This window comes from Sinocyclocheilus anshuiensis, unplaced genomic scaffold (assembly GCF_001515605.1).
Source record: "Sinocyclocheilus anshuiensis isolate Anshui unplaced genomic scaffold, SAMN03320099.WGS_v1.1 scaffold1155, whole genome shotgun sequence".
NCBI classification, from domain to species: Eukaryota; Metazoa; Chordata; class Actinopteri; order Cypriniformes; family Cyprinidae; genus Sinocyclocheilus; species Sinocyclocheilus anshuiensis.
Window position 1 is genome coordinate 390,861 of NW_015542398.1, and position 19,026 is coordinate 409,886.

A 19,026-nucleotide genomic window follows, 5' to 3' on the forward strand; every position below is an offset into this window, starting at 1 on the left:
TATATATTTATTTATTTTTATTTTTTTTATAATTAAAACGATATATTGTATGGAATATCTTTTGCAGTTTTTACAGTACAGTAATATTCCATTCTGGACATGGCCTCGTTGGTCTCTGTCTGTCATTTGTCATAAGCTGCTGACCATCATCAGGGACATAGCGCTGATGTATGGGAAACTGTCTGGGGAGCAACTTGAAAGCTTATATAAGATGTTTAACTGTCATTTAAGATCACATTATAACGTATGAAACCCTGGGATTTATTCACTGCGAAACCTGTGCAGGTTTGATCTCTGTAATTGTGTTTCTCAGTCCTGCTCCTGGAACCCTGCTCATTTGGGATTGTCTTATCTAACACTGATCCAACTCATCAGTTCATCAGCAAAGTAATAATAATTTAAAAAAGTTATTAAAATTTAAGAAATTATTAATTAATGAATTAATATTACAAAAAAAAAAATTTAATAGTAATACATTTTAATACAATACAGTTGGATATAATGCAACATTTACTTTAGGCCCACGGCCCTCAAATAAGTTTGATTTTTGAACTCTGCTCTAATAAATACTCTATAATTTCCAATAGCAAACAGTGTATGCTTACGTTTTCCTGGTTTCACTGAGCTTGTAATGAACTGATGAACTATACAAAAAAAGGTCAAATGAAAAAAAGACCACTTAAAGAATTAAGAATGATCAGCTGGTTTTCTCTCTCAAACAAGTGTTTAAGAATAGTGGACAGTCAGTCTGTGTTTTACAATTAAATTCAAAGCATCAGCTGGAGGGAGATCAGGAGGGCAGGATGGGTTATGTGTGAGTTAAACCTTTAGACGGCCAAAATAATGCCAGCTGGCTTAGTCACGCAAGTCTCCAGTGTACTAGACTCTATCCAGCACACTTACACACACACACAAAATATAAACCCACAAAATCAGCCTCACAGATATAGACTGATGACTTGCGCTATGCCTACGTCATCCGCTGGAACGCCACTCTCTCGTGAATGCGTGTACGACAGTTATCGGAAGCTAGAGATTACAGTTTATAAAGTTTTATGGATATTTTTCTTTCACAAATGCATTGATTCACTTCAGAAGGCCTTTATTAACCCCCCAGAGCCGTGTGGGGAACTTTTTATGGTGGATGGATGCACTTTTTTGGGCTTCAAAATCTCGACCCCCATTCACTGCCAGTATAAAGCTTGGAGGAGCCAGGACATTTTTTTAATATAACTCCGATTGTATTCATCTGAAAGAAGAAAGTCATATACACCTAGGATGGCTGGAGGGTGAGCAAATCATGGGGTTATTTTCATTTTTGGGAGAACTATCGCTTTAAAAATAATTTAGTAGAAAAATGGTCCTTTTGATATGATTTGAATGAGAGCACATGCTTGCTTCTCCACTACATAGTATGCCAATGCATGTTCAGCGTTATCAATTGTATCTGTTAAAAACCTTTTTATTCATAGAGCAGAGGTGCCGAAATTTTTTAATATGAAGGGCCAAAAATCAAACTAGCTTGAGGGTCATGGGCCGAAGTAAAATGCATTATATCCAAACATATTATATTAAAATAAATTACATTGGAAACATTTTTAAACACACACACACATATATATATATATATATATATTATTATTATTAATTTTTTTTTTATAAAAAAACAAAAAAATTTCAAGGCATTTTTCAATGCAAAAAAATACAAATAATAATAATAAAAAAAATCAATGGTTGTCCCGCGGTCCCTGGTTTTGGCATCTTTGTTATAGAGGGATTTCAGACTTGTTCAATCATCATCAGAAAACACCAGACTAGTGGATCTATCTGAAAAAAGTGGGTCAGCGCATAGGTTATGAAAAGAAAAGTTACAACTCAATAACAGAGGAATTTAAGCCTGACACCAGAGGCACAAATTTCTTGCCAATTCTGCCTCAGACTGCTGGCATTGTGTTTCAGCTGTCTGTTTCTCTCCTCACTGGTCAAGCATGAGGTTTGACAGCATGCATGGGTTACCAAGAGAGTAATTAGGACTAAATGAATCACAATTAGTGCATACTTCACTGACTGACGGGCAAAAGATTCAGCACCAGTTTCACAGTTACTTTTGATTATTATTGAGAGGACGGGCACAGGCTAGATTGACGTAATGGGGCACAGGAGCGGGTCACTGATTACATAACCTCAATGAATCAGCGCTAGTCGATACAGAGAGCACAACTTTTACCAGACCTAAAACTCGCATTTGTCCCAGAAAGGGATCAGTGTTAAATAACCAGCGTGATTTAACTGCACATTACGCTTGATTTCACAGATTAACCTAAAAGGTTATGCAAATCAATATTTCTGCTTACCTATTCTGGGTTAAATATGACTTCAACTCTTCAATTGCCCAAAAAGTTAATCTAGCTAGAAAGGTAAACCCACTTCAAAAGGCTCAACATGAATAATTCATGCATATGCTTTCACTACTATGAAACGATCTCTGATCTGTCGTCTCACTCACCTCTGGTTTCATGCTGATCTCTGTCCTGTGTGAGTCCGGGCTGAAGGCGGCCTGGTAGCTGGTCTCTGGCGGGGGCTCGTCAGCACCTGTACCCAGGATGGTGGGCCGTTTGTGGGCAGGCTTTGACGGCCGAGCTCCAGACCACGGCTGGTACTCCTTCCTGACTCCAGAGAGAGATCAAATGTATCAGACAGATACAGAGAAAGACAGACAGGTAAAAACAGAGATGGAGTCCTGAGGAGCTGCAGATAAGAGCAGCACATGTCAGGCTGAGTTAACGTCATGCTGAAAAACCATAGCAACAGGTGCCCACCATAAAGATTTACTTCAGCATAACCTGTATGAAAAATTATTTTCACTATCCATATCTGTACATACATATGCAAAGTTTAGAAATGAAAAAAATCTACATGCAGAATGAAAGCATCTAGGAAAGTTTTCGGTGAATAAATCAATGGAAGTGAAGGTTTTATACGTTCACAGATCACATCTTTCAACCAAAGGCTGATGAACATGCATTCTGTTCCCCCTCAGATAACTGTTTATGTAGTTGTTTTAGATTAATTCCGCTCTTTCATGAGCTGTTGGATGAAATATGCATGACAGTGACCAGTGACCACACTGTCTGAAAATCACTGCAATGCACAATCGTTACAACCACATCAGTCCCGTTACAGCACCACAGTAAACCGGCATCAAAGAAAGACAACTATTCCTTTTTGGAGACTATAGTGAACATGATATTTCAGAGATAAATACCACTGTTTTAGGTTCTAGTGTATTAAATTAGATAATATATATATATATATATATATATATTAGATAAATACCAATAATAAGTGATATTATTATTATTACATGTTTATATATATATATATATATATATATATATATTAGATAAATACCAATAATAAGTGATATTATTATTATTACATGTTTTATGTTAGTATAGTAGTCTATTTGATTAATAAAAATTGATAAGAAATATGGACAAATAATATTATTTTTATGAATTTTTTCATAATTGTAGTGTTTTTACTTACTAAATAGGCCAAAATAAAATAATAAAATAAAACATAGATTAATAATAATAATAATAATACACAGATTTTTTTGTCTTTGCAATGTTTTTACTCACTTCAGAATTAAAAAAAAAATATATATATATATATATAGACTACAAAGATTTGAGATTTATCCATATATAATTATTATATGGTATTTTTGTATTTGTAATATGTTATTACTTACTAAACAGGCTAAAAGGAAATAAAATATAGATTACAAATATTTAAAAAATCATCAATTGTTACTAGCAGCAGTAGTAGTAGTAATATAATATAATATTGAATGTTTGTCTTTTGTAATGTTTTACTTTGCTAAAATAAAATATAATAAAGAAATTCATCCATATAGTATTATTATATGGATTTTTTGTCTTTGTTATATGTTTTACTAACTAAATTTGCTCAAATAAAATAAATCCCATAACCTTCTTTGTTGGATCGCAGTAAAATGTATTTATTTACTCATGATGGTGATGACAAACTGTTGAGAAGTGTGTGAGTGTGTTGCAGTGGATGAGTGGTGCTGAAGAACAGCTCCCATGAGAGAAAGCCCAGCATGAAGAGCATTCGTACCTGTATGAGCTGAGCTGATCTCCTCTCTGCCTGCCGCTGCCGCTGCGCTCCTGTCTGTCCGCCCGCGGCTGACTCGTGCCGTTAAAGTAACCGTTCACCGGGCTATCCGTTAAAGTGCCGCCTTTACCTCCGTTACTAATCCAGGGAAAGTTATCCTTCTTCGGGATGGGCCAGGGTTTGTAATCCTGTTTGTACTGGGTGACGCTCTGGAAAGGCACACCCGGGGGATGGTAGTCCTCGCGGGGTTTATAACTCGGTTCCGTCCGTCCTCGTTGCGGCCGCCGGACTCCAGCTGCATGGTCCGGCGTTACGAAGTCGACGCCCTGCGTCTGTTCCGTGGAAACGAGTTTGGTGACGGATCGCACCTCCTGCTCCCCGATGTCAGAGTAGTTCTGAATCGTTAGCGGAACCGACAAATCCGATTTATCGAACTGGTTCCAGAACCGAGCCAAGCAGCAGACTCTGCTGATGCACGGCCAAGCCATTGCTATGAAATAAACCAAACCAAAAAGAAAGAAAACACAGTAAAAACGCGATGAAGTGCTCGATTAGGCTACATGAAGGAATGTGAACGCGTGTCCGTTCCTCTAGAACTGCGCGAGACGGCTCGGTGTCGGGACACTGTCATTGCACATTCATCTCGCGTGATTTGCATTTAATGCAGAAAAATAATAATCCATAAACATCCGAGTCGGTGACCCGCATCCACCTCACGGCTGTTTCCCCGACAGAGCTGAACTTAATGCCCTAAAAATCCTCTTTTAATCAAAACCAAGTGCACTTCCTACCTAGACAGCATTTCTGGGCATCACAGGCGCTTACAGCTGACTCAGATGCTGTCTACACTAACTGAAACACCAAGGTACTACACTTTTTGACATATGCAATGGTAAAACTAAGGTCTTTTCTGAAGTACCATGTAAACTTGTAGTCGACGTAAAATACTTGACGAATTTGACATTCACTAGGATATTCTGTACTCCATCTAAAACTATTTTTATGCATGATCAATTTAGAGGCTATATGGAGTATGTATGGTTTTAACAATTTGTCACATCACAGCACCATGAGCTGTTGTCAAAAATATGATTAAAACTGTTACCAGTTTTTAAAATCTAAAAAAAAAGTATTTTTTCCCCATATATTTTACAACCATGTAAAACTCAAATGACATACCAAAGTACTAAGGCATTCAAGTTTTAAAAACAGGGCAAAATGTACTGTATTAATACAAAGGAATGTTCTCATATATATCATGTTCTTTATGGTATTTATTAGTAGTCACATACTTGGAATTCACAGTATATCACACAGTACTATGGTATCTAGTACCATCCATATTATAGCCATAGTACTTTTTTATAAGGACAGGTAAGCGGATCACAGGTTTTGACAGCCAGTTTGCCATTTGAACCATTCTTATCAATTGCTGCAAACCAAAACCAACAAATTCATCCACAAACACATCTCTGCATACACAAACAAGCTGCTGTTTTCAGGCTGTCATAACAAACATCTAAAGTCTGATTTAAAGTCTGAATATGTTGAGGCCAGGCATATTTTGGCTTGATATTTCAGCTATAAAGTCTATGGCTCCGTTTTTCCACCTGATAAGCATAAGTCCCATTAACAGGTAAATTAAGCATCACCTGTCTCTCATTACTGCAGTCAGTGAGTGTGCTGCACCACTACATTTCTCCATCTATGGTCCTAGAATAACCAGTGTGGGGAAATTTACAGCTTGGTTAAAATTTTTAGCAGTTTGAAAAATGTAGCCTTTCATTTTTCAAAACTTGCTGCGTTACTATTATCATTATTTTTGACAAGCTACAGGTTTGCTGTTGTTATGCTGTTTTTCTTCATTAGTGGTCAAGACTAATTTACTAACAGATTTGTCATCTGAAAAGTCACTGCATTCCTTTCTGTAGGGTAACATTTCCACAATTTCAGAAATCGTTATAACCTCACAATCCTCTCATCATTCAGCAGAGATCAGATTTGTGTCTGCCATCTGTCATCAGTCACATGACATCACGCTCTTGTGGAAAAAGGATCACTCTGTGTTTGGAAGAGATAAACAAGTTTTAGCTAACAAAATGTCACCAAAAATGCTTTAATTAACTCAAAACAAGAGGCTTTTAATGATATAAATGCTTACAATATTGTTAATAAATTATTCACATTTCGGTTTTGCATATGCAGAATATGATCTACAATTTACAAATAAAGGAATTAAAACATTTGAACTGCAAGGCTTATACATTTTGAGTTACTCCACTTAAACATGATTAAACATGAGGTAGAATCATTTAAACTTACTAAAATATATATTGCATGAAATTGGAAATGAGTTCTGCAAATTGTTATGAAATGCCTCCACCTTCAGGCGAGCTGAAGGACTACAGGTCTGTAGATCCATTCATCAGTCTTAAATGTGATGCATTAAAGTGGGAAGATAGCACAGAAGATAAGTGCTGAAGCAGTTCTACTCAGCCGTCATCGAGTCTGTTCTGTGCACTTCAATAACTCTGGTTTGGTTCAGCTACAAAATCAGACATCAGAAGACTACAGAGAACGGTTCGGACTGCTGAAAGGATTATTGGTGCCCCCCCACCTACCCTCCAAGAACTGTATACATAATTAATTAACTCAAAACAAGAGGCTTTTAATGATATAAATGCTTACAATATTGTTAATAAATTATTCACATTTAGGTTTTGCATATGCAGAATATGATCTACAATTTACAAATAAAGGAATTAAAACATTTGAACTGCAAGGCTTATACATTTTGAGTTACTCCACTTAAACATGATTAAACATGAGGTAGAATCATTTAAACTTACTAAAATATATATTGCATGAAATTGGAAATGAGTTCTGCAAATTGTTATGAAATGCCTCCACCTTCAGGCGAGCTGAAGGACTACAGGTCTGTAGATCCATTCATCAGTCTTAAATGTGATGCATTAAAGTGGGAAGATAGCACAGAAGATAAGTGCTGAAGCAGTTCTACTCAGCCGTCATCGAGTCTGTTCTGTGCACTTCAATAACTCTGGTTTGGTTCAGCTACAAAATCAGACATCAGAAGACTACAGAGAACGGTTCGGACTGCTGAAAGGATTATTGGTGCCCCCCCACCTACCCTCCTAGTACATCCCTACAACTTTATTTTATTTTATTCTACTCCTATCTATAGCACACCTGTACATACAATTTATTCTTTTTTTGTGGTTTATATTTATGCATGTGTATTTTATTCACATCTTATTTTTATTATCTGTGTGTTGTTGTTGTCTCCGTGTACTGGAAGCTTGTGACACTATAACAAATTCCTTGTATGTGCAAACATACTTGGCAATAAAGCTCTTTCTGATTCTGATATCTGGGAACCTAGCATATAAAGAGGTGGAATGCTTCAGTTTTCCAGTTTTAGCTTGATTGTTGTCCTCATTCCTTCTTTCTTAACTCCACTCGCCTGATTTTCCCGCTAACCGTCTTGGGCAGATGATCAACAAACTCAATCTGACAAAAAAATTAAAGTGAAACATTTGAAAGCTGGAACAAAATATTCCTTTTAATCTGGACTAAATTGAAAAGGTCTTCAGTGAAGTATTAAATGCAGAAGCACTGAATTCTAATGGTAAGTTACCTTGCGTGGATATTTATAAGGAGCCGTGAAAGTCTTCACATGTGTTTGCAGTTCCTGGATCAGTTCCTTATGGTCTCTTGACTGTCAGCACTACAAAAGCCTTCACCACCTGAAACATGGAGCAGCACAATTTAAAAACATTTTACAGTTACACAGTTTTGTATTCCATACATATGATAATCATGGTTACAATTTTACATAAACAAAATCTTTTGCGCTGCATACTTACACACCATTTTAATGCATCATATGCGCTCTGCTGCTAATTATGGTACTACCTTCTAAGTTTTGTCATTTTCGCCTAATTCTAAGATCACACTGCATGTATCCTTCATGCAGAAGGCAATCCCAGAAAGCATTGCGCTACATCTCCTCGAACCGGATCAGGGCTGCTGACCACAGCAGATTCTGCTACAGCTGGATGCTCTATTAAAGCATTTTCCACCTCAAATGGACCAATGCGGTACCTAAAACACACAGACACAACATGAGATTTCAAAATTTGACATCATCGTTATGATGAGCAGAATTCCCTACCCTGCGGACAGGATGACATCATAAGCTCTGCCAATGAACCACAGGTATCCTTCATTGTCCATCATTCCCCAGTCACTGGTCAGGTAGAACTCACCACAGAAACATTCTGCCATGCGCTCTGGCTCCCCCTACAGGATGAATTTAGATCAATAAGTTTAGTTAGTGCAACTCAAGCTCAAGAGCTTTATCTTTAGTACAGACTCTAATAACATGAGAACATATAAATGTACCGTATACTCTGTAAAAAGAGAGAAGGGTCTGTCTGGTTTCACTCTGATGCCGAGGTCTCCTTCTTGTCCATGTGGCACAACAGAACCATCTTCATCTACCACCTTAAAACCAAAATAGTCCACAGTTCACCTCATAGGAAAACAAGCCAATCCATCAGAAGAAAGAAAAAATCTATTACCTCAATTGCTTTTCTGAAATTTTTACAACTTTTAATTTTTATATAATTATTATCAGTATTATTATTAGTATTATTATCTCAGTCCATATATTAGTTATTATTAATAGGACGCCAGTAAGTACAAGGATAATCTATTATTATATCTAGTTTAAACCCGGGACAGACTGTTACTGCACCTGAACATCATATCCTGGTGATGCCTTTCCAAAAGATCCTGGTTTGATCTTCACGCCTTTGAATGTGCCTGCTATGTGTGACAGCACACAAGGCTAAGCGTAAATTTATTCTCCTTCTGTTCATTATGAAGGATTTTGTTAACGAATCTGTGACCATATAATAGATGAAAACAGATGCTAATTTAGGACCCAGGCATTTTCACTCATGTCTATGATGATCCTATAAAAACTGATTCAAGATAGGAGTTTCTAGCTGATTAAAGGAATAGTTAATGCAAACATGAACATTTGCTTCAAATGTACTCCCTCTCAGGCCATCCAAGGTTGTTTCTTTGGAGAAATGTAGAATTACATCACTTGCACACCAATAGATCCTCTCTAGTGATTGGGTGCCGTCAGAATGAGAGTCCAAACAGCTGATAAAAACATCACAATAATCCACAACATGACTCCAGGCCATCTTGTGAAGTGAAAAGCTGTTTTTTGATCAAGTTGTGTGGATTGCTTGTGGATTATTGTGATGTTTTTATCAGCTGTTTGGACTCTCATTCTGACAGCACCCATTCACTGCAGAGGATCCATTGGTGTGCAAGTGATGTAATGCTAAATTTCTCCAAATCTGATGAAGAAACAAACTCTTCTACATCTTGGATGGCCTAAGGGTGAGTACATTTTGAGCTAATTTTCATTTTTTGGTGAACTATTCCTTTAAATGTTAATTTACAGTCTCAGTCTGTCCATATCCCTCATAGATGTCCAGTCCAGTGAGTTCTTTCCATTTCCACATCACCTCTGGGTTAATGGGCTCTCCTGCACACAGACAGGAGATTTGCATTTATTTGATTAAAAATACAGTAAAAACATCAATATTATGAAATATTATTATAATTTAAAACAGCTGTTTTCTATTTTCATATATGTTAAAATGTAATTTATTCCTGTGATGCAAAGTTGAATTTTCAGCATCATTACTCCAGTTTTCAGTGTCACATGATCCTTCAGAAATCATTCTAATATGCTGATTTGATGCTCAAGTAATATACATAACTAGACACAAATTGAGAATTCCCAGGGTTAAGTAGTGCACTGCCTGCTGCATACTGTACATTACAATATTGTGATGCTTTAATTCAGCATTCAAAACACGTTTTATTTATTTTTTTATTTAGACAAAATAATATGGAAGGTAAATATCTGCCATCATTTGGTTATCAGCCATAACATGAAAATTACTGTCAGCATATCTGTTAGAGAACTATTTCTTTTAACTATTTCAAATTACACACTTCAACTTTAGGCTGGTCTAAACTTAACATTGTTTCCCCAGCAGTGTGAATCAATAAAAGTAGATTAAAGTTTAACCCTAACAATGAACCAGTGGAAAGGGAAACAGAACAAGGGTGAATGAATCCTGAAAATCTCTTAGCATATGCTTAACAAGTCCGTTTGAGCAGGGCTGAGACTGTACCTGTTCGGAGACATGCCACATTAACCAGCCACCACTCGGGGACTCTGGGTAAGATGAGGAACACGCGATCCCCTTTCCAAACTGCACACCTTGATGCAGAACATTTGCAAGTTTTCTGGAGTGGAAGCCTAACTCCTCAAAACTCCATCTGACCTCCACCCACCACAGAGCTGGAAGAGACGACCTCTGTCCATTCTGTAATAGACAGCAACAATACATTGAACAATTTCACAAGTGCTGGCATTGTGAAATAACTGTATTGCATTAAAATGAATTAAGCAAATTGGGATAATACCAGTCTCCATAAACATTACTACATTATATAATACTACACTGATCAGTAGGTTAGTATATTCAATGTACATGTGCTTCTGCTGCACTAATGTCACCAAACAAAATGGCATACCAGTTATTATTCCTGCTTAAAACTGCCTTCATTTAAAATAAAATAAAGTTTTGGAACAACATAAGGTTTCGTAAATTAAGACAAATTTTTTTTATTTTTGAGTGAACTAATAAAAGCCAGTTCCTTATTGTCATTATGCTCCAAGAAGTGAAAAAGAAAGGCACCTAATAATTATTAGTAACGGACCCATCACGTTTTGTGGTATTAGTTGCCCAGACACAGTTCAGCTCCGTGAACACCGACACTAAACCTTTTCAGCTTAGCAGGAATGACCGCCTAACAAAACTAAAGTCCCGTGTCTAACACTTTCTACACCTTCAGTTAAAACAGATTAACCAGATTCCTTCAATTTCCACACTACATGCTCATTCATGGATTCTACTCAAGTTAAGAAGCATGTAAATCTTCATGTTAAAATCCAACATGTGTGAAAACTGACATTTTAAATGCAGTTCATTAAAAACTGAAATGACAAAAACATTTATTTGAACCAACATAAAAAAAATATATATATTCAGAGCCATTGTGGTTTAAAACGTTTAATAACAAACCAACAGACACGGATATACCATATTGATAGCAACTAAAATAAACATTTAAAAATGACAAATAGTCACAGACCTCATCCGTCTAAAATCAAATTACATGGTAGAGGTATTTCAAAAAGCTGGAAATTCTTAAAAAGAGTGCTCAGTGTCTGAGACGAGTGCGTCGCGTGCGAGCGATGGGTGTTGTCACTTTGGGCGTCTCACTCTCAGCCATGACAGCATCTGAAAAAGTATCAAAATGAACCATGTTAAATTAGCATTTACATGTTACAGTGCTTTACTGCACATTTAACATGGAATAAATAAGAACTAAATGATAATCATGTTAAAGTGACTGACCCTCTTCCTCTTCTTCATCACTGGTGAAGGTGATGGCATGTTTGGGACGAGAGCAAGGTTTCCTTGGGGTTACGAGGTCGCTGTCATTTAACTTCGGTTTGCCACGTCCTAAAGGATATAGAGATGAATGCATTATGAATTGTGTAAATACACAATGAGATGAATTTATAAAATAGAATTCTTTTGCGAGATCTGATTTGCTCGATCTCTTCACCTCGTGTGGTTTTGCGCACGCTCTTGTGTGGCTGTGGCGTTTGCATGTTTTGACTTTGTGTGTCTCCCATCTGCTGTTCTCTCTCCTCGCTCTCCACATTCTCCAGCCCTTTAGTGTGAACGGCTGTCAAACGCTTCTCATAGTCTTCAACCTGCGCCTAAACAAATACAGCTACTTTCAACAGTCACCAAGTCACGATCAATGCTCTGTGCGCACACTTATGTATAGTATGCCGTTTTGCTGCCACATATTCGCAAATGTAGTACCTTGAACTGTGATTTGGCTCTTCGACGTAGTTTTGCTGCAATGGACAGGAGTGGCTGATAGACTCCAGGCTCAGTGAGTTTATCACTGTAACAGTCCCAGCACTCTTGCAGCTTTTTGAATCCTCGCTCGCACACAGACAACAGGGACAGAGACACGGCCAGATCTGCCCATTGACGCTCAGTCCTGCAAACAGGAGAAAGGACAAGGTCACATAAGGGAGGGAGACCCGGTCCTTCATACTGATCATCTGTCATAAAGGAGCCCAATCTCACAAATGTTGTTCTAACAATGTTTTCCTGTGCACCATGAAAACTGCTCTCATCGACTTTTTTAAAATTTGATTTTGGGTAACTACATCAGCCTACGTTATGTTTGGACATGTTTGAAGTAGGCAAAATAATGGAAAAATCTTCTAAAACCAGGTTAAACTTTTCTGATTTGGTGATGAACGGGAAAGGTGTTTTTAGAGCACCATTTCCATTGGGAGACTGTGTAGGTCAAAATAAAGCAAATAGCATATTGTGTCCGATACCCACTTTGCGGTTCTGAATCGTTGGCAGAGCTTCTCCACTAAACTCTCTGTCTGTCTCTCTTTAGTGATGTAGGAGAAGAGTTGTCTGAAAGAGAGTTAAATAGAAGTGATTTATGGTTTGTCATGCAGAATAAGTTAAACTGCAATAGCAGCATAAATCATATCTCACTTCATAATGGTGTTGAAGTCCTCCTCCTTCATTCCACGTTCAGGATCAGATAATCGACTGATGATGTCTGGCAGCAGGTTGTAAATTGCGTTGTCCTGAAAAAAAAAAGCCAGAGTTATAATTAGGGCATCTCATCTTAGGAGGCATGAGAGGGATGAGAGAAAGAGAGACAGCAGAGCTGCAGTGGAACAGCTACCTTCGCAGAGAGCTCGTTGAAGAAGTTGAGAGCGAGGCTGGCGATGTGTGGCTCAGGGTCCAGCAGAAGCACTGCAACCTCACTGACCTGACCTTTGACCTTCATCACATCCTTCAGCACCAGCTGGGTCAAAACCATGATGGCAGTCAGCCGCACAGATGCATTCTCATCACTCAACCTTAAGGCAAAGCAGTTTCAGTACTGATCATCAAACCACCACACAGTACCCTTTCAGGTTAAATTAGTGGAGTGCCCCAAAATGAAATGACTGCAATGTAATAGATTAAGCAGGAACTAGAACAACTGATTATGCAAAACATCCCTAGACCAGTGGTTGTTTTATCTTTTGGTTTGGAGCTACCTGGCATAAAGGTTGGGCGTCCAGGGTTCCAGGATGTTGGGAAAGCGGACTGTTAGGTCACCAAGAGCAACAATTGTGTTGGCCCTGACAACAGGAAGTGTGGATTTTTCCAGCACGGTGAACAGCAGCCGGATGTTGTCTTTGCAAACAGCAGGACTAGAGAAATAGACAAAGGATGTTAATATTTTATGGTTAAAGAAACAAATACGATATGACATAATAATACAATAAATAAACTTCCATTCAAAAGTTCAGGGATAGTAATATCAGAAAGATTTCTAAAGGATCATGTGACACTGAAGACTGGAGTAATTGCTGCTAAAAATTCAGCTTTGCATCACAGGAACAAATTACATTTTATAATATATTAAAACACAAAACAGTTATTTTAAATTGTAAATTATATTTCACTATCAACATTTACAACCTTGGTCAGCATAACAGGCTTCTTTCAAAAACAGAAACATCTTACAGACTCCAAACTGTTGAACAGTAGTGCAATAGAAAATAATAGCAGATATACCTGATCATCATGTACTGAGATAGAGCCAGGCAGGCAGCAGTGGTGAGCTGAGGGTGGGAATATTTCCCTGGAGAGCTGCAAACTTTCACCAGCAAAGGCAAAAATGCACTCAACATGTTTCCTTCTGCAAAGAGAGACCACAGTTAAACAGGTATCAGTGCTTTAGTGCTTTGTGAATCAGGTAAGACCACGTTAATAAACATAAAATTATGATGCACGTTTAAGAAGACTTAGTTCTCTTTATTCCATGCTAAAACGTGTCAAAATAGTGAAGCAAACAGTTTCTCTAGATGGGCTCACCAGCTAATAACTCAGTCTCACAGATCTTGCGGATAAACTCCACCTCAGTGTCCTCAGCTGAGGCGCCCACTAGCCCGAGCTCCTCTTCCACACAACTGTCATTAGCCTCCTAGCAAATTACACATATATCAGTCGGCAGCAGGGTGCATTGGGCAACACTTAAATGTGATTGTACAGAAAACAGGTAACAACCGATCAGTGGACTGTCTTCATTAACCTTTTTGTTGGCAGGTGCCTTCTCTTTCTCCTCCTTCTCTTCCTTTTCTCCTCTCCTCCTCCGTAGCTCAGAGCTTACACTTCTCTCAAGGTGAGACACCTGCCAGAAGGCCACAGCTCCACACAATGACAGCACCTGTGCCAAGCTCACGCAACTCGCTAGAAAAAGAACAAGAATGTTACCTTTGCAATCATAAACAAATGTACACAAAAGTCAAGGGGCCCCTTATGCTCACCAAGGCCGCATTCATTTGATTAAAAACAGTTAAGATATATAGTGAAACATTAAAATATTAAAATAGAAAACATTTAAATTGTAGAACTTGTAAAATTTTCTACAGTAGTGCATATCAATTACACAGTATGCAAAAACTTTATAAAATAAGCTTTTTTTTTAATCTCTTGTGATGACATTACCTTGCTCCTCAGAGCCCTGAGACCCGCCTTCCTGCAGTTGTGATTGGTTGGGCTCTCCGCCCTCTGTGATTTGTTCCAATAGGAGATGAGCAGACCGTTGGAGGAGGCGGGAACACAGCTGGTCAGGGGACTCTGCCAGAAAGTAGATGAGACGGACAGCCTGCTCCATGAAGGTCTGCCAATGGGGGTCGGACTGGACTACTCCTGATCAAATGAAGGTACAGTTGTTACCAAACAGCAGAAACGTATGAAAGAAACCAGATTGGGGGATAAAAAAAAAAAAAATGAGTGAATGGATTTTCAATCATTGTAGGGTGGTTATGCCCACACACTGCTAATACACATTTATAGGCAAACACCATGTAAAAGTGAATTTTGCATCTGATGTCCCCTTTATGGGACACATGCGGCCACTTTGCATTTGCAGTGTAAAAGCCAACATGTCCAAAACAACAAAGGACCATCTCCTCTCATGGAGAAAAAACCCCAAAACAAAATAGGATGTGTTGGGGGAAAGTATGGCAAAGCCTTTAAAAGTTTTTGGTATAGCATTTTATAAGAAACCAACCAAAACTTGTGATCAGATTACCCAAGACAAAAGCTAATAAGAGATGTGTAAACAATGGCAAAAAGAGCTAAAAGAACATACCATCAGCGATGGCTTGGGACAGACAGCTAAAGAGATGGTGGTCCACAGGAAGCCTAAAGGGAACACCCTTGGATTGCTGAGACACACAAGAGCATACAATCCAGCCTATTAGAATAATTTCTGAAGGATCATGTAACACTGGAGTAATGGCTGCTGAAAATTCACTTTGCATCAAAGGAATACATTTTAAAATATATTTTCAAAAAATTATTTTAAATTATAATAGTATTTCACAATATTACTGTTTTACTGCATTTTAATCAAACAAACGCAGACTTGGTGAACATAAGAGACTTTTCAGGAAAAAAAAATTCTTACTGACCCCCAAACCTTTGATTAGTATATACATAAAGTGTAAATACATACCCTCACATGGTCTGTTATGTTAGCGATGGTGATGAGTGTGTCCCGAGCCAGCAGATAATCTTCTGCAACCTTCTCACCCAGAGCGACAGAGCAGCGTGTGTCCAAATTACTGAGAACCACCTCCCTCTCAGCACTAAACACACACAAAATGAAGTTACAGATTAAAATAATGCACACCATGCCTTAAACAACATGATAAAGACAAGAACGCCCTCAGATTACAAAAGAACTAGCTCATAGCTCATTGGACATTACAGAGAACTGAGTTTCGACCTGTGTCCACACCCACACACACACACACACACACACACACACACACACAATGATCATCCATCCCAAATCTCTCCTTCATTTCTCTGAGGAAGAGCTTGATAGGAAGAACTCGCTTTATGTTGGCTGGCCCTTACAGCAAAGCAGCAAATCTCCCCTGCCCAGCCAAGATTACCAGCCAATAGGAGCACAGAAGAGCTCAGACTCTTACCCAACAAGCTCACATTCGCCTTGGTCTCATCATTGGGCAACATTTTTATTATGCTGTGACATTAAATCAGTTCAACAGAATCATTTTAAGACATCTGGGAAGCATTAAGAGTTGAGCGTCTCACCGTGCTGCCATGCCCAGCAATAGCACTGCAGCTCTCCTGTGAAGTGCTTTAGTCTCTCGTTTACCAGAGACCCTCTCCCACAAAACCTGCACCACTGAAGTCTGCAGGGCACTCTCACTGCTGAAAAACTCCTGGACCTGCACCAAGAGAAACACAATGTCAAAAGAAGAATAAATTGTGGGAATGCTAACATGTGGGGTAAAAAACACTCACAATCTCCTCCAGACACTGGACGGTCCCCAATGAAGCATCGATCATCAGATCTGACAGATTATCCACTAGAGTCTGAGCCTTTGCCCTGATGGACAGACACAAAAGGCCAGTTGAGCTACAGTACATCAAATTGTGTTCCTTCATCCTTATGAAATGAATCAAAATTATTGCAGACCTGGTGTTGTCACCGGGGGGGTTGAGGTACAGGCGCCTGTAAGCCTGGATGACGGCATCTTTGATTGTGACATCAGTGGACCAGACAAGAGGCAGCATCTTTCTGACTCCACACACGGAGTCGGCCACACTAAACTCAAATGCTGTGACACAGAACTGCACGGCCTCCTGCACAACTGAGAGAGAGACCAATCAGAGGAAACTACTCATTGTTAACCTTGCCATGATTGACAAGATCAGATGAAGACAAAGATCTTTTCTTCTGTATTGTGGTGTATATTAGAGTAAAACAAATTATCGAACAAAGGAAAAAAATGCTGGGCAGGGACTTGGTTCTAATCACCGGTTGTTAACTGGATGGAGGCAGAGTTGAATGAGACCTTGCAGTCAATTGTAAGAAAGGGGTTTAAGTGGACTAGACGATTGGGGAAGTTTGGCATATGTCACGAAAGAGAAGTCTTGTTTCTCCAGAAGATCGAGTTACATAATTTTGATTAAAAGGTAAATGGATGAAATGAATGCATTTAGAAAATAGGTTGAATTTATTTCATGCAGATTTAATATAAACCAGACATTTAGCTTATAGTAATTACCTGTAGTGGTTTTCCAGTACAGCATGTTGTTAATGACAGCGATGGCTCTTTCTACTTGTAGAGCGAAGCTCTCGGTGTCTTTCAAGTATTGAACCAACATCTCCTGCTTCTTTAGTTCGCTCTCTCCACCTTCATTCCCTCCACCCTCTTTTTGTGGGGTGGGTGGAGCATTGCTTGACATGGCTTCAGGTATCTCCTGCTCTGGACCTGAGAGAAGAGAGATGCACATCAAACACAACTCATGTTATTATTTGGACTAGGAATCCTGTCATCTAATCTAGGCAGGTGAGACCATGAACAAGTTCCACAGTGCACCGGAGCAAAATTCTTTAATGTAGAAGTTTAGAAGACTATTCGAAGTAACACATACCCTTGAAAAGTGTTGCAAGTGTGTTGATGAGGGTTTCTGCATTTAAGTCGGCCAGATCTGAGAAAAACGATGACTCTGGGAACAGGGAGTGAGCCCGCATGCACAGACCAACAGCTTTCCTACACACAATTAAACAACACATTGCATGTCTGTGTGCAGAAGTACGGGTATGAGAATATTTGTGTTTTAATTTACACGAACCTGTATTTGCTTTCCCGGAGAAGCTGTGCGATTTGTAAAGCAGTGTCTCTGTCGCTTCTCTCCTCCTTTCCCTCTGTCTGCTCCTCTTTTTCATCCTCCTCTTCCTCACTGCCAGGCTCCAGTTGTGCTTTCACGGTCATCTCTACCTCAGGCTTCATCGCATCCCAAAGATCAGCTGCTGTGATGACTGCAACTACAAACACAAAGCTAAAATCTTACAGCTGGAAACAATTTCTGCAGTGCCAGTGATAGTAACTCCAGGCAGACTAGAGCAAAAGACTGAAAGCAGCAATTCAATTAGAAAAGAAACATACCGGGCATTTGCTCTTTCTGAGCGTCTCTTTTCATCTCTTTTAATTTGGCCATCTCTTTTTCCAGGGGCTTTTTCAGGTCCACACTGCTCAACTTGACATGGAGAAAACAAAAGCAGGTACATTTGATCTCTGTAAATAGTTAGGTACCCTAGTGTTTAAAAGTTTAGGGTCAGTAAGATTCATTTTAAAGAAGTCTCTAATTTGATAAAAACTGCAATAAGACCATAATAGTGAAATATTACAATTTAAAAATTCCCTTGTTACGTTTTAGCATTTTCAAATGCAATTTATTCTTGTGATAGCAAAGCTGAATTGTCAGCAGCCATTGCTCCAGTCTTCAGTGTCACATGATCCTTCTTATCAATGTTGAAACAGTTGTACTGCTAAATATTTTTGTGAAAATATATATATTTTTTTTAATTGATCGAGTTCTCACTGAATACAAGGATTTAAAAAAAAATATTTTGAATGGTAAGTGCCTCTACCAGATGTTTTAATTGAGCATATTTGTACCTTGCAGCTGTAAGGGTTATGAGCAATGAAGGCAGCCAGCAGCTGGATAGCACTCTTACACATATGGACAGACTTATCACCCAGACGCCCAACAGTCAGCTCCATAACTTCAGTGTACCTGCACAACGGCAAGGCCTGGAGGGGGGGGGGGG

General features: G+C 38.7%; 3 protein-coding genes across 3 annotated transcripts in view; all 3 read right to left on the bottom strand.

Moving 5' to 3' along the window:
* The window catches only part of map6d1 (MAP6 domain containing 1), a 6,847-nt gene extending 2,007 nt beyond the window's left edge, over positions 1-4,840 (bottom strand). Inside the window, 2 exon segments of the mRNA XM_016492104.1 lie at positions 2,507-2,666; positions 4,147-4,840. Of these exon segments, the coding sequence (XP_016347590.1) occupies positions 2,507-2,666; positions 4,147-4,781 (795 nt within the window). The 5' untranslated portion in view covers positions 4,782-4,840.
* Positions 4,841-7,578: 2,738 nt separating this feature from the next.
* LOC107692862 (acyl-coenzyme A synthetase ACSM3, mitochondrial) lies at positions 7,579-9,755 on the bottom strand. The gene is given in 8 exon segments (XM_074187026.1): positions 7,579-7,671; positions 7,799-7,880; positions 7,882-7,907; positions 8,166-8,265; positions 8,336-8,463; positions 8,566-8,667; positions 8,921-8,997; positions 9,641-9,755. Coding segments are annotated over 8 exon segments (723 nt in total).
* A 1,574-nt stretch (positions 9,756-11,329) lies between these two features.
* ncapd2 (non-SMC condensin I complex, subunit D2) overlaps positions 11,330-19,026 on the bottom strand; it is a 13,438-nt gene continuing 5,741 nt past the window's right edge. Inside the window, exons 10-31 of the mRNA XM_016492115.1 lie at positions 18,875-19,009; positions 18,362-18,452; positions 18,048-18,240; positions 17,847-17,965; positions 17,477-17,683; positions 16,885-17,059; positions 16,710-16,794; positions 16,497-16,633; positions 15,892-16,024; positions 15,526-15,601; positions 14,877-15,080; positions 14,461-14,618; positions 14,244-14,352; positions 13,944-14,067; positions 13,421-13,576; positions 13,060-13,237; positions 12,864-12,958; positions 12,699-12,779; positions 12,162-12,345; positions 11,896-12,052; positions 11,682-11,789; positions 11,330-11,564 (exon numbers count right to left, since the gene is read on the bottom strand). Coding sequence (XP_016347601.1) covers positions 11,485-11,564; positions 11,682-11,789; positions 11,896-12,052; positions 12,162-12,345; positions 12,699-12,779; positions 12,864-12,958; positions 13,060-13,237; positions 13,421-13,576; positions 13,944-14,067; positions 14,244-14,352; positions 14,461-14,618; positions 14,877-15,080; positions 15,526-15,601; positions 15,892-16,024; positions 16,497-16,633; positions 16,710-16,794; positions 16,885-17,059; positions 17,477-17,683; positions 17,847-17,965; positions 18,048-18,240; positions 18,362-18,452; positions 18,875-19,009 — 2,985 coding nt within the window. The 3' untranslated portion in view covers positions 11,330-11,484. The remainder of the gene's footprint in view (positions 11,565-11,681; positions 11,790-11,895; positions 12,053-12,161; positions 12,346-12,698; positions 12,780-12,863; positions 12,959-13,059; positions 13,238-13,420; positions 13,577-13,943; positions 14,068-14,243; positions 14,353-14,460; positions 14,619-14,876; positions 15,081-15,525; positions 15,602-15,891; positions 16,025-16,496; positions 16,634-16,709; positions 16,795-16,884; positions 17,060-17,476; positions 17,684-17,846; positions 17,966-18,047; positions 18,241-18,361; positions 18,453-18,874; positions 19,010-19,026) is intronic.